The 14,382-nt window shown below is 34.7% G+C and overlaps 1 protein-coding gene across 19 annotated transcripts in view; it reads left to right on the plus strand.

Annotated features, from left to right (window-relative positions):
- Ufd4 (ubiquitin fusion-degradation 4-like) overlaps positions 1 to 14,382 on the plus strand; it is a 465,356-nt gene that overhangs the window by 372,688 nt on the left and 78,286 nt on the right. For 15 of the 19 annotated variants that reach the window (XM_069848281.1, XM_069848292.1, XM_069848283.1 and 12 more), the window contains one exon: positions 8,671 to 8,829. In XM_069848281.1, coding sequence (XP_069704382.1) covers positions 8,671 to 8,829 — 159 coding nt within the window. The remainder of the gene's footprint in view (positions 1 to 8,670; positions 8,830 to 14,382) is intronic. The other 4 variants (XM_069848285.1, XM_069848295.1, XM_069848298.1 and 1 more) reach the window with 1 other exon arrangement.

Here is a 14,382-nt window from a genome sequence, read left to right on the forward strand (position 1 = left end):
AAACCATATTACACAAACTACTGCTGCCATAATACCGACAATATTTCAGAATATCTTTTGCACCCCTGCTGACAGACAGGAGGAGGGTTGTGATGTGAATGGTGCACATGTTGAAAGGAATATGTAACAAACATACACCGTTACAAATGTTACCAGTACAAACACTCTTTCAACAAAATCGATACTTGATTTTTGGGCACCTGTATAGTAGTTAATAATGATGATGATCGAAAATTATGTAAGCCCACCTGCTACAGATGCAGTATCAACAAGCTGTTTTTCTGGTTGGTCGTCATTATCTTGCCCAGCACTGTGTGATGAGTCATCGAGGAGTTACTCATTTTGTCCCTGGTTGGGATGTAATCTGCGTCCTCAGCAATGTGGTCTGTATTTTCATTCTGATATAATTCGTCGATTTCGTCAGATTATGGGAATCTTCACCTTGTGATTCGTCATTCGACATTGTCATAAAAGATTCCACTTCTTTTTCTGTCAAATAATGTCTTGCACTAGAGGTTTCCATTGCAAAACTGAATTTTAGCTGGCGAAAACAGTGTCCATCTGCCAAAATAACATTTTATGGTTTCGTGTTATCATGGTCCATAAAAATGCCAGGAAAGTAATTTTAGTTTAGAAATGCCAACAAAGGACTTGCCAAAGTGGCATAAACCAACCGCAATGGCGAAAGTGAAGTCTGAACCTCACTGCAACAATAAGCAATTTGAACCTCTACCAGTGAATAGGCATGGCTGGAATGAAACTCTGCACCTGTCAAAATGACGGGTATTGACGCTTCTAGTAATAATTGCTTGTATCATTTTTCAGAAAGACCATAAGAGTCTAATTTTTTCAGACGGTATACATCATAAACATTTATTAAAGGTCATAAAACATGGAACCCATATGATGAAACATTTTCGAGCAATAATTCTTTAAAGCTGTGGTACCTGGTAAAATGGTGTCTGGTCCTCCTAGTATAAAATCTTGTACCATACAATTCATTATTGCAAATCCTAGATCTTTATTTACAACATTCTCGCACTTAGTTTTCTCGTTGTTCTCAAGGAGAGACTTTCCCTTACACTCAGTTGTGCAATGGTTGCAGGCAAATTAAAAAATCGAATTTAATAATTATGATGTCCTGCAACATTGTTCTGGATTGTTTTAAGAGTTCTTTCACTATTGTAACACATGCTATATACTCTGCAACAGGCAGTTCTACAGTCACAGGAGTCGTTTTCTCCATGTTTTCAGAATAGTACAGAATAGGGTGGGGTTAAAAGATAAATATCAGAATTTTAAATTGACAGCAGGACTTCTAAAAGTTATTCTAACGGGAACTGCCCCAGATCGTAGAGCTTGAACTTAGTGTAAATGCATATTTAAACCCATTTTCGTTCGTTAAGAAACGTGGTGATAGTCGTTCGTTTCGCTTTTTCTTCATTTACGAAATATATTGGCTTTAAAATCATTGCTACTTACGCACTCAGATTCTCATAGCTCCAAGACACCGTATCACAGCTCTCACATTAATATTCTAGTCAGTTTTTTTTCTCTTAACTCACATTATACAGTAGTACTACAATCTATGGCATCTTTCATTCATTCGAAATCCATAGGTATGCAACTGGAAGTCTAGGAACACGAAGAAGAAATCCATAGGTATGCAACTGGAAGTCTAGGAACACGAAGAAAAAAGGGGAATTTGGAACTAAAGTAAAACAACTTGTAGACAAAGATAAGCCATTTAATGTTGTGGTCGATGCATGTAGTTCTGATAAACTGACAAAAATCACGTGAGAAGATGGTTAAGAGATGTATTTCTCCCGGATGTCAAGAAAGACAGACTACTTACTACTTTTGAATTCCTGGAGTGGTCAGATAGATGACACTGTATTTACTTTTGAAGGAGTAAACAATACTTTACATGGTAAGACAATTAAAACACAAATTATCCCTCCAAAAACTCACCCTAGAATGTGTATTTTTTTTAGACAATACAAAATTATAATTTGAAGTCTAGAATTATCTGTGAAAACATTCCAGATACATTGTACAATAGGGGCTTCATAATAACATTACATTCTGTTGTGTATCAACAGTTTCATTCACCTGTCCTCAAAAAACATGCTAATATATGCGTGGCAGAGGTGTGGATATGTGATGCAGAAACATGTGAGAAAGTTTGATAACATTCTTGCAACAGTGTTGCATGTTGGAAACAGTGTGTGTGTGTTACAGAAGAGTGTGAAAACCAGCTTGTATAAAATGTTTGTACTGTGCATTGGCTCTTTCTTCCAACCACTTAATTGCGAATCCACACTATCACATATTTTAAAATCAAATTGAATTTGTATTTCAGCAAAAGTACTCTATTAATGTGAGTTACAAGGAAAAGAAAATAGACTAGAGCATTAGTGCGAGAGTTGTGATACGATGTCGTGGAACTGTGAGGATCCGGGTGCATGCAAGAAGCAACATAAGTAGCATCGATTTTCAAGTCATCATATTTCATAAACGAGAAAAAAGTGAAACGAACGAAAATTGCCATGCTTCTTAATGAACGAAAATTAGCTTAAATATGCATTTTCACTAAGTGAGGGTTAAGAGCACTCTAAGAACATGAAACACAGCAGAATGTCCAATATTTGGTGATTCTGATAAAATCTACTTTACTGTACTTTCGACTGTAAAATATATGTTGTGCCAAATGTTATCCTGATAATCATTGTGCAGCCTTGTCAGCTTACTTCTTTGTATAAATTCATGCTATTTGTTACATGAACTCCCAAATGATTAAATTCTGATACCTACTCGATAATTTTTCCTTCCACTTCTAATTTGCATCTTATTGGTTCTTCCGAAACTTGGTTTTATTCGTATTAGTTTCCATATTATATTTTTGGCAGCTATGTTGAAGCCATGGTGCAACATTTGTAAATCATTTAATATTTATTAAGATAGAATAAAAATGTCGGAATATGCAATTTTAGGTCTAGAAAAGCAAATGTAGGTGCTGATCTCCATTTTAGAGCACTTTAGAATCTTTCCAATAGGTCTTACTTACTTACTTACTTACAAATGGCTTTTAAGGAACCCGCAGTTCATTGCTGCCCTCACATAAGCCCACCATCGCTCCCCGTCTTGTGCAAGATTAATCCAGTCTCTATCATCATATCTCACCTCTCTCAAATCCATTTTAATATTATCCTCCCATCTATGTCTCGTCCTTCTCAAAGGTCTTTTTCCCTCTGGCCTCCCAACTAACACTCTATATGCATAGGTCTAGTTTTGTATAAATTTAATTATAAACATCTAGCATTTTTTTCATTCTTTGTAAAGGAACAAAATAGGTCTAGTAATAATACACAGATGTATTTCACTGGCAATACATTTACCCTATTGTTCTGATAAATATGTTTTATGATTGATACACAAATAGTCTAATTACCGTGTTATTGTCATATATTAGTTTGTATACCAGGCGAGGCACTTAAAACTACCACCTTAAATATTATACTATTACTGACATCAATGACTTGTTTTCTCTAAATTTTTAAGGACACATACGAGCTCACAAACTATCCTATAGAGAACAAATATTAATATGAACAAGAGTATTTTCAGCACAAAGTTATATTTTTAATGTAACAATATTGTTGTTTTTTTTTAATGACTTAGGGTGTGGTGGATACTTAAAAAAGATGGTATTTACCAATGCTGAAAAAGTTGATATGATCCTCGTGTTTGCGATTACATTGCTGTCCACTTACTTTTAATACATTGTACAGGAGTTAATTATTTACACCTGAATTAAACAGAAAAATAATATAAGAATATCATCATCACTATCTATTGGTATTGTTATTGCAGTAAACAAAGTAACCCTACCACTTTCTGTTACTGTTTTTCTTGTATCATACAGGCATTTCATCTAAAGATAGAAGTTTAATAGTGATATTTCGTTAACTAGTCACATTAGAAAGATGCAGAAAATACCATTGTTATTCTAATTTTATTTAGTTTAATTTCTGCTACACTTATGACTATCGTCCCATTAAATAAAAAAAAAACGTAGAACTTTGTGCTGAAAATACCTACTTTTTTTTTTTTTATATTCGTTCTCTATAGGCTAGGTTTGTGAGCTTTCGTGTGCCCTTAAATTAGTGAAAACAACTTGTCAATATTGCTACCGTTGAAGTGGGTGATACTGCTCAAAATTTGTAAAAACGAGTATTTAAGTATTCTAACATGATTTTTTTGTCAATAGTGGTGACAAATAAAATGTAAGATCCTTAATATAATTATAATAATGATGTTAATGTAAATATCGTTGTCGTCAAATTTCAAAGATGCTGGTTTCATGCAACAATAGTCTTGATTGTTGTAACCACATATTGCAGGTGATTGTGATCACTCATGAATTTTGCTGTGAAAGTTGTTTTAAGTCTCCAGTGTGAATGAATGTGATCACAGTTTTAAGTTTTTTAAAAAAGAATTTTCACAAGTCCAATACAAAGTTAGTTTGGAAATACAAATTACACATCGAAAAAGTATAGGCCTATTTATGTACAAAGTGTATCAGAAATACGGCTATACGTTTGATTGCATCTTGTGATGACAGTATTATTGTTACAGGAAATATGACATTACTGTTAGAAATGCAATTCTTCAAATTAAATAAGTCCCTTTATTGCCTCAAACTGTTCACCATTCACATCCAAGCATAATTGGCAATACTTTGGAAAGTCATTCATTGATTTATGACTTTCCATTGCCAGCAATCATTTTCTCCACTTACCCACATTTGATGGCTGCAATGATATGTTAAAATCACGTCTCGCCAGTCTTGCGGCCTCACGATCATTACCGTGCATTATTGCCCATGCTGCAACTGTAATTTACTGTTGCATGTTCAGCACCATCTTGACTATTGACGTAAGCTCAGCATTGTTGTGGTGTGGTATTGTTATTTGAAGAATTGCCCAGTAATGTTATATTTCCTGTAACAATAATGCTGTCATTACACAATGCAATCAAACATATAGCTATGTTTCTGACACTCCTTGTAACATGCTATAAATGTTTCAGCACAATTTTAAAACTCTAGACATAGCTAATAAAATTATAAAGAATAACTTTATTTTACTTACTAACAATCAGTGCACGAAACTCAAGACATTATTAGATTTCATGAATAGAATTACAAAAAATAAATGTATTTTACTTAGCAACATGTTCTTGAATGTTTTTCTCTTCGTAGGATATCATATTGTACCTTGCGAACTATATCACTTTTCTCTACTTTCTCCACTTTTCTGCAATATCTTCTGTCTTTGGAAAAATGAAGTGTATGTACAAACCCCCAGTCCTTAGACAATTGACTTCATACAAATTCCTAACAACTTCTGTCTGTATTCTGGATATAACAAATTCTCCTTCCTATTGTTTTCTGCTTTCCTTCCTTTCTTCTTCACTTTCCCCGTTTTCTTTTCTTGCTGCTTCATCATCACTGTAATGATCAGAATCATCACTTTTCTCTTGATGTTCTTAGCACATTCTGAATATCCCTATCTTCGAGTAGGAAATCCCATTTTGCACATATCAATAAATAACTCTTCAACCAAAGTTTTTTCTTCCTCTCTACTTAAAACGGTTTGACCTCCCATTCTGAACTTGTATTTATTGTATATCTTATGATGTAGGGTGGTGTAAGGCACGCCATACTGTTCCGGTGCTTTTCGAATACTTAAGATTTTGTAGTATTCATGGCATTATTTAAATATGCAGGGTTTTACTGGCATCTACCTCCAGTCCAGCTTTTCATACTTCTTCATGCTGATCGGATTCGCCCTACAGTGTAACATTTTTTGTATTAGACAGACTAACCTTAAAATAAAACAAACTTTAAGAATTTTATTTTCATTATTAATAATTGCATAAGAAATAAATGGGTGTAATTGTGTAAAAACGTATATTTAAAACTGCGAAGTCGCACTATAAAAGTTATCATAGACAACTTTATAATTCTCCTTATGACAAGTTTACTCTACTACCACCATCACCACCACTGTTGGAATAATTGTTATAATTTTCTTATACCATTGTCGTGCACCAAATTTATTTTAGTACCGAACACGTGCTAGAGGTGTTTACTACTAATTAAAGTTCTCGATGTTCAATATTGCTTTCTGCCTAATATCACAAATGATCGGAGCCGCCTGTCTATATTGGTGTCACCCACTTTTACGTTAATAATGTAGGAGATATTTAAGATGGTAGTTTTAAGTGCCTTACACTGTATAAAGTGTTTTGAAAGGTGCTACAGGAAAAATGGGTATGGAAGAGTTGCATCTCTTACTTGTGACACCAAATCTAATTTCATAAGACTGTATAACTGCCACATTTCTTTCACTCTTGAAAAATCGAACAGAACGGAAAGTATCAGAATTACTTGATGTACAGAAGTTTAAGATTTAAAAAAAAATGCTGATCTTCATTTAATTTACTTTAGAAGTTAAAAAGCAGGGTGTTTCAGAATGACTTTTCCTAAATTTAAGGAGTAATAGAGGATGCTATTGGGAATATTTATTGTTAGGGAACACATGGTCGGAAATTGATAATAGCGACTGTGGAGTCCTAGAAGTATGAGGTCATGTTATTCCTAATCATTAGAAATTGTAAAATGAGATAGTAAATTCAGGTATGATAAACTTTATTACCTTTCACTTTTACAACAAATATTCAAAGTAAAAACTGCCAACTTTATTACACAGTATGCAGCAGCGAACCATGTTTTGTCTTATCCTTTGGCATATTCCATGCTCGCCTCTGATGATGTTGAAAGCTCTGTAGATGCATGCTAGTTCGTCCACTGTCTCCACAGGTATTTCATACGCAATACTCTTTATGTATCCCCAAAGAAAGAAGTTGCAAGGAGTCCAGTCAGGAGAACGCAAAGGTCAAGGAACTGTACATCCCTTCCAATCACTTGTTGCTGGAAGACATGTGTGAGAGACTATCGGGCTCAAAGATTGAAGTGTACTGGAGCTCCGTCATGCTGGTACCACATACTACCTCATAGTTGCAGGGGAAGATCCTCGATAAGTTCTAGGAATTCAGTCTCCAAGAAGTTCACATACGTGACCATTCAAACGATGTGGAAGAATGTGTGGTCCAATAAGGTGATCTCCAATGATATTGGCCCATAGATTTACAGAGAGTCACTGTTGGTAAGCTCTCTTCAGTTTTGAGCAGCCCATGCATAACTGTTGCTGAAGTTAAAAATCTCTTCTCTTATGAAGTAGGACTCTTTAATGCACAGAACAAGTGTTCTAAAAAAATTGGAGTTTTGACACATTGCTGAAGGAATCATTGTGAAAGCTCCTGCCAGGGTCCATAATCAGGTTGTCCCATTGCTTGAACGTGTTGAGAATGAAATGGATGGAGGAGAGCATCATTCAGAATCTGGCATACACTCACATGATCTGCATGTAATTCGTGAGCAATTATGTGTGTGCTCGTGCGTGGATTCACAGCAACACGTTCCAGATCAGAATCTTCAAATTTAAGGATCAGCATTGTTGTTTTTGCACCTACCTGATGTCTGTCAGTCAGTAAGGTTCGTCATTTCCTCAAATGGTGATCACCATTGGTGAATGTTGGACTGCTAGGAAATTGCTTGTTTGAGCGTCTTTCTCCATATAATTGACGAGCTGTAGCAGGATTCCCGCGAGTTTCCCCTAACATAAATGGATATCAGTAAGTTTCGTAAATTTGTATTCACCCTCCATGAGGTCGAATTACTTTCAGATAAACCGAAGGCCGTCTGAATGAAGCACAAGGGATACATGATAAGCGAGAGAACAATTTACTGTACACTGTAGCACACTGATTTACGTTAAATGTTAAGATATTCTTATGTCTTCAATACCATCTAGGAAGGCTGCTACTCATTGTTTACATTGAACAAGCATTGTAACTCTGCGTACATTAGCTATGGGTTTATATTCTGCACTTCACAGTAGTGTCACAATGTGATGATACTGCTGGTATTGCCAACCAAATGCACTATGAAGTTATTGATAAAATATGGCCATCCATTGCACAGTTTTTGATGTAGTTGGTGATCGTTACTTCGAGCATTTGTTGCAAAAGTGAAAGGTAATAATGTTTCTCATACCTGAATTTGCTCTCTCATTTTAAAATTCCTAGTGATTAGCAATAACATGACCTTATACTTCTAGGACTGCACTGTTTTTCATTTCCAACCATGGGTTCAGTAACAAAAGATATTCCCAATAGTATCCTCTATTACTCCTTAAATTTATGAAGTCATTCTGAAACAAAGTGTATATTACGAAAGCTGGCTTAGGCTAGGACAGATTAACTTACGTGTTAAACGTAGATGGAGAAGGAATAAGTAAACTAAATATTTATATGATAGTCAGGTTCCTTCGTCTTTAGATAATTTTGACATACTGTATTTGTGTGTAGCTAGTAACAGTGTTATCAAATATACATTTAATGAAATTCTTGTATTAGTCGTAAGTAACATTGTTAGGATGATACCTGAGTAATTAGTGTTCTCTCTTTCTGCCAGTTATTTTATAATAGTGTGACTGAACGTGTATTGTTATTTCACTAAGATGTTGCATTGTGTTTTTGTAGGATTTCCTGGAAAGTTGCCGAGCACCAACATTGTTGGCAGAACTGGAGGATGATGATGAAATGCCTGAGCCTGATGATGATGAAAATGATGATGATGAGAACGAGGATGACGACGATTATGAAGAGGTCATGGTTAGCAGAAATTTACTATCATTTATGGTACACACCCATATAATATCTATATTAAGTGTAAATGTGATGCTTGGGAACTCCGGGATTTGGAAGATATTATTGTTTTCATATTCTTATCCGAATAGTTTTTTGTGCGACCCTTTTAGTTATTGTCTCAACTACTGATGGTGGGAAGATGGCAAGGGTTCTATTCTCAGCTGTGGTTGTGGGAAATATTACTTCATTAAATATTTGAATATCTTTGAGACTCTGGCTTCTCTCTTATTGTTTGTCTTTGTTTTTCATCTCTTCCTCTCCTCTTTTAGTCACATCTACATGTGTGTTATACTATGTTACATTTGACATCTGTGTACTTGAATATCTGGGTTGGCATTTTAATACTTCCGTAAAGATTGCAATTAATTTGTGATGTAAAACATGATTAATTAAAATATGATTAAAGGGAGCAAGTTACGAAATTTATTTTCATCCTTGTTGATTAACTGAAGATGGTGAAGTGTATCTTCAGAACAAAGATGAATGCTTCCATAATAAAAATCACTCAGTCTGGCATTGGACTGTGTTTACACTTTCACCTAGTGGAATTAAAATCTGCTTGTTTAAATTTAATTCCAGAAAGTTCTTGGGCAATGTTACACAATACACATTACATTCCATTTGAATAATATTTAGCTAATAGCTATGATTTCAGGATCATGCTGCTATAAAAGGCATGTCTTTCGCAAACTTTTCCCACTACAAACATATGCAAAAATAATAGGAAATCTATATAATGTGGCAGAGCCCTAACACTGCGATGAAAAGTATTGTGATGCTTAAGATAAAATTTATTAGTTGGTATGTGGTTAAATCAGTTGTTTAATATTCAGGAATAATAATAATTTAATGGAACTCTCTGCATCAAAATCCACAGTTAATTCCCGATTTACCACGAAAATCGTCTGTAGCTGCATTTAGATTGGCAACAGGCCATGATTGTTTGGCCAAACACCTGCATAGAATTGGAATATATCAGTCCCCTAACTGCCCATTGTGCAACTCAAACCAAGAAATGGATTCGGAACACCTCAAAATCTGTGCTTCAGTAGCTGGTCATGATAATATCTTTGAAAAATATTGGAGTGCAAGAGGTCAAATGACTTCATTGTCAAACGCCTGGCATTAGAAAACAACAACATATTCAGGATTTTTATTTTCTTATTATACGAAGATTTAGAGTTGTTTCATGCTATGAAAAAAAAAAAAAAAGCTAATTTCGAGGTTTTGACAGAAACCCACATTTTAGGTATCCTGCATATTGAAAAAGTGGTTTGGACGTACCATTTGTCTTTCTGTCATGTCTTAAAATACTGGACAGATTTTGTTCATATTCAGTATCTGTAAGTCGATGTAGCCTGGAATGTTGCATATAAAATATAATAATTGAAGGATCCAGGGGAAAACGATCAAAATCAGAGTTTTGATATGGGCGATGTCATCATCTAATTCAGTATATCACTGTAAAATTTTTGCTTTTGTTATAAAAACTGATGAAAGAGAGTTACCACCACTTATACAGTCATCCTTTCCTTCTTTTTCAGTAAAAACAGGAATAAATTTTGCAGTAATATACTGAATTAGAAAATGACATCACCGTTAAGAGAATTGTCACTTCGATCATTTATCCCTTGTACCCCTCAATTCTTAATATAAACACTGAGTGTTTAAAATCTGAAACGTGCAATAGGAACTGAGTCCAAATTAAACTATTTTATTCGGTCTTTTTTTTTTTTTTATTTTTTTATTTTTTTACGTGGAATACACTAACAAAAGAAGTACAGTTCTTATTAAGAAATGATTTCCAAAGAGACGTTAATTACAGTAAAAGCCTGATACAATGCAGTTGTTGAGATATATTCTTCATCCCCATTACAGCTTGCTTATTCGTGGTATATTGGTAAGTGGTCTGCAGAGTGACAAATGAGGGACAAGACAAGGAAGAAGACTACAACATAACATAAATATTACTATAGTTACTTAGTTTTGTCATCAAACACACAAGTAAAAACAAGTGTGAAACCTTCACTCTAATGAAAATAAAATACATTGTGTACTGTATGTTTATGTGAACTTAGAATTAGTTTTCTGTAAGTGTGAATTTCAAATGGGGTCACATACAATACTCCTACACCATGCGCACACAAAAGGGGGGGGGGAGGTGGGGACTCTCTCCACAGAAGGCAAGAAAACTTTACTGAATTGATATTCACAGATGATTATTTTCTCTGGGGGTAGAGCCATACAAACTCATTCAAAAGTAATTTCAAACTTTCAAGCATTGTAACTGTTATAATATTTGAGGTAGGAAACAAAAACATCGCTGTGTTGGATAAAATATGGGGTTTGGTTTTACAAAATATTGGGAATATGTCCACTGTTCTCTTGTTAAACAATCACCATTCTTTCTGCAACACCATGCACAGCATTTTACAGATAGTGTCTTGGAATATTCCCAATTTCTTGCTAGATAGCATCTTTCATTTGCTGTAGGATCATTGAGTGTGCCACAAAAATTAGTTTTTTAAAGGTAACCAAACAATCAAAAGTCAGTTGGAGTGAGATTTGGAGATCATATTGGCATAAAGTGCGTGCTAATGACATGATCGCCAAAGATCCTTGTTTTGCTACAAAAGACTTATCTGGTTGATATAACCTAATGTACTGGTTTTGAGAGTGTTTCTTGTTACTTATTTCCAAACTACTAACTAATTTGCAGTAATTCTATATATGTTCGGAACTATCACAGATCTAATTAGTATAAGATTAGCAAAAGCTGATATAAAAGCTACTTCGTCAACACCAAAGAAAATAAGCTATGTTCTTCTTTTTCTTCTGCATCCCTTCAATTATTAGGCCTTGTAGCCTTACGATCTCACTTTTAATTTTCAAACCAACATTTCATTCAACAACATAGAGATCTCTTCTCATTTGAACGATACTGAAAGACAACATAGGACTCAAAATTCCGGGAATTCATATGTTTATTATTATCAAACTGCTTTCATGAAGTGGTTTCCCTCACAGTTCTTCTATACAATACAACCATTACTCTTCATTACATTTATCTAACTCGCCATTCGTCACATTTTAATTTATTTCTCTTGTCCCATTTATCCCCTCACATTTTCCAATATATAAATTTTATCTCTAGTAAGCCTACAATCTACTAATTCCTGCCTCCATCCTTGTGAGATACTTTAAAATTTGTGTGATGTTGGCGACAATGACAGTGACTGCAAATTTTATTTTTTTATAGTTTTTAGATCTCTCAATTACTGAGTTTGATGGAATTTCCTTCCCGAAGTTAAAATAGTGTGCTTGGCTAGGTGGTGGTGGAAGTGCAAAATTTCTTACAACTCGGAAAATGTTGAGTTACAATATGACAGACAAAAATCTTTATCTCTTGTCATCAGTTGTACAGGATGATGCTGAAGATGTAGTACTGTAAAACCAGTGTATTAGTGACTCTTATCTTCCCGTATATTAATACATTGAATCAAGTCATCAGACACGGCACATTTGAGCATTAACCAGTAACTATTATAAATATATCAATACTCCATTATCTTAAATTATTACTTTGAATTTTTAGTGTATGTTATAAAGTTTTTTTTCTTCTTAGTTGATGTTATGCCACCAGCATTCCATTGTAAGATGTTTAGTTGATTCTGTACCATTAAAGTAGTCCCCACCCGGAGATATGATTGGGGGATTATTTTACCTCCAGATAATTTTATCTTAATGGTACTCATCTTATATTGGAGTGGTTAAATGGCAAGTTGTAGCCGATTTAAGTGAACACCACATTTTATCGTTTTGGTGGCTACTTCATCCACATACAACCCCTAGAATGTCCGGAGGACCACACCTGCTGTTGGTCGATGGGTCTACTAGACCTAGTTGGGAGATCTTGTTGATCACCAGTTTTCCCTCCTTTCTAAAATTTGATAACACAATCTCAAGGGAAAAAATGGAACTCTCTGCATCATAATCCACAGTTAATTCCCAATTTGCCACACAAATCGTCTGTAGCTACATTTAGATTGGCATCAGGCCATGACTGTTTGGTCAAGTACCTGCATAGAATTGGAATATATCAATCCCCTAATTGCCCATTGTGCAATTCAAATCAAGAAATGGATTTGGAACACCTCAAAATCTGTGTTTCAGTGGCTGACCATGACAATATCATTGAAAATATTGGAGTGCAAGAGTTCAAATGACTTTATTGTCAAACGCCTGGCATTAGAAAACAGCACCATAAAGTTTTTTTCTACCACTGAGTTATTTTAGCTTTAATACTTTCTTAAAGTGAAGTCATACGACAATTTTTGGTAGAAAATGATAATTTCAGTAGCATGTTACCATAATTTCATTCATATCACCTGGCAACACTGACCAGATCTTCGTAATCTCATCCCATATCCTCCAAAAGCTTTCAGAAGTCTCGCTTGGTACTTAAGGGATTTTAATTCTATTTACCACTACATTCATTACATTTGCTACCTTAGCTGCCAATGCTTCTTGATAGGTAATGCAGTGAACATTAAGCACCTGGTCAGAATAGCCTAATGCAGCAGTACATATTTAAGTCCATGTGGGCTAGAGTGTACAACGAGCAGATTGCTCTGCATGCAGGATACCACTCTTTCCCTACTAGAATTCACCTGAAGGGAGATTGCGGTGCAAAGATTGTCCAAGCATAGGTTAAGTAAAGCAGCAATGTATAGAACAAGGAGACATTCTGTCCTTAATATGTGGAAAACATTGCATTATTAAGAAATGAAGTATTTAGAGATGCTATATGAAATCAACACAAATTAGAGCTCTTCTGTCGTCCCCATTCTGTAAATTCAGGAAATTTGCCTCCAGAGTTGCAGCTAAAATTAATGATCTTTCAGCTATGATCTTTCACATACTGCACTGCTGAAATATACATATGGCAAGGACTTATTTAGCTTTTACAGTTCCTTAAGCTATGAAGTGTGTCTAATGATTCGTAAATTTGCATTGAATATTCTATTACGATTGTCAGCAGCACATATGTAACAGTAGGTTTTCATGAATCTGACGAAGCCAAGATTAAGGGCCAAGCCATTCAATCACGATAAGTGTCCTATGCTTAGATTTGCTTCTTTAAATAACTTTTTGCGAGATGTAATATAAGGCTAGTGTGAGGTGGAAATTGAAGAAGAGATTCGGTGGAAATTCATCTTAAAAGGTTTTATTTTCACATAATGGTATTGCTATTAAGCTATAATGACAGTATTGCAATACTTCAGTAGTTTCGAAAGTTGTATACATGGACGCAGTTATTTTTAACTTATTCATTCTGTATTGTAATATACAAGCAACTTTTTTGTTAGAAGGTGCATTTGAAAAATTCATGGCCTAACACATAGATGGCATTGAAAACGTGTCAATAATCTGCCATTGTGTAGTTATTTTACATTAGTTGCAGCACGAAAAATCATAATTTTCTGTTTACTACATTTGTTTAGTTTAATTTTGAAGTTAGTACACCGAACAGATTGATAAAAA

This window comes from Periplaneta americana, chromosome 15 (assembly GCF_040183065.1).
Source record: "Periplaneta americana isolate PAMFEO1 chromosome 15, P.americana_PAMFEO1_priV1, whole genome shotgun sequence".
In the NCBI taxonomy this organism is placed as follows: domain Eukaryota; kingdom Metazoa; phylum Arthropoda; class Insecta; order Blattodea; family Blattidae; genus Periplaneta; species Periplaneta americana.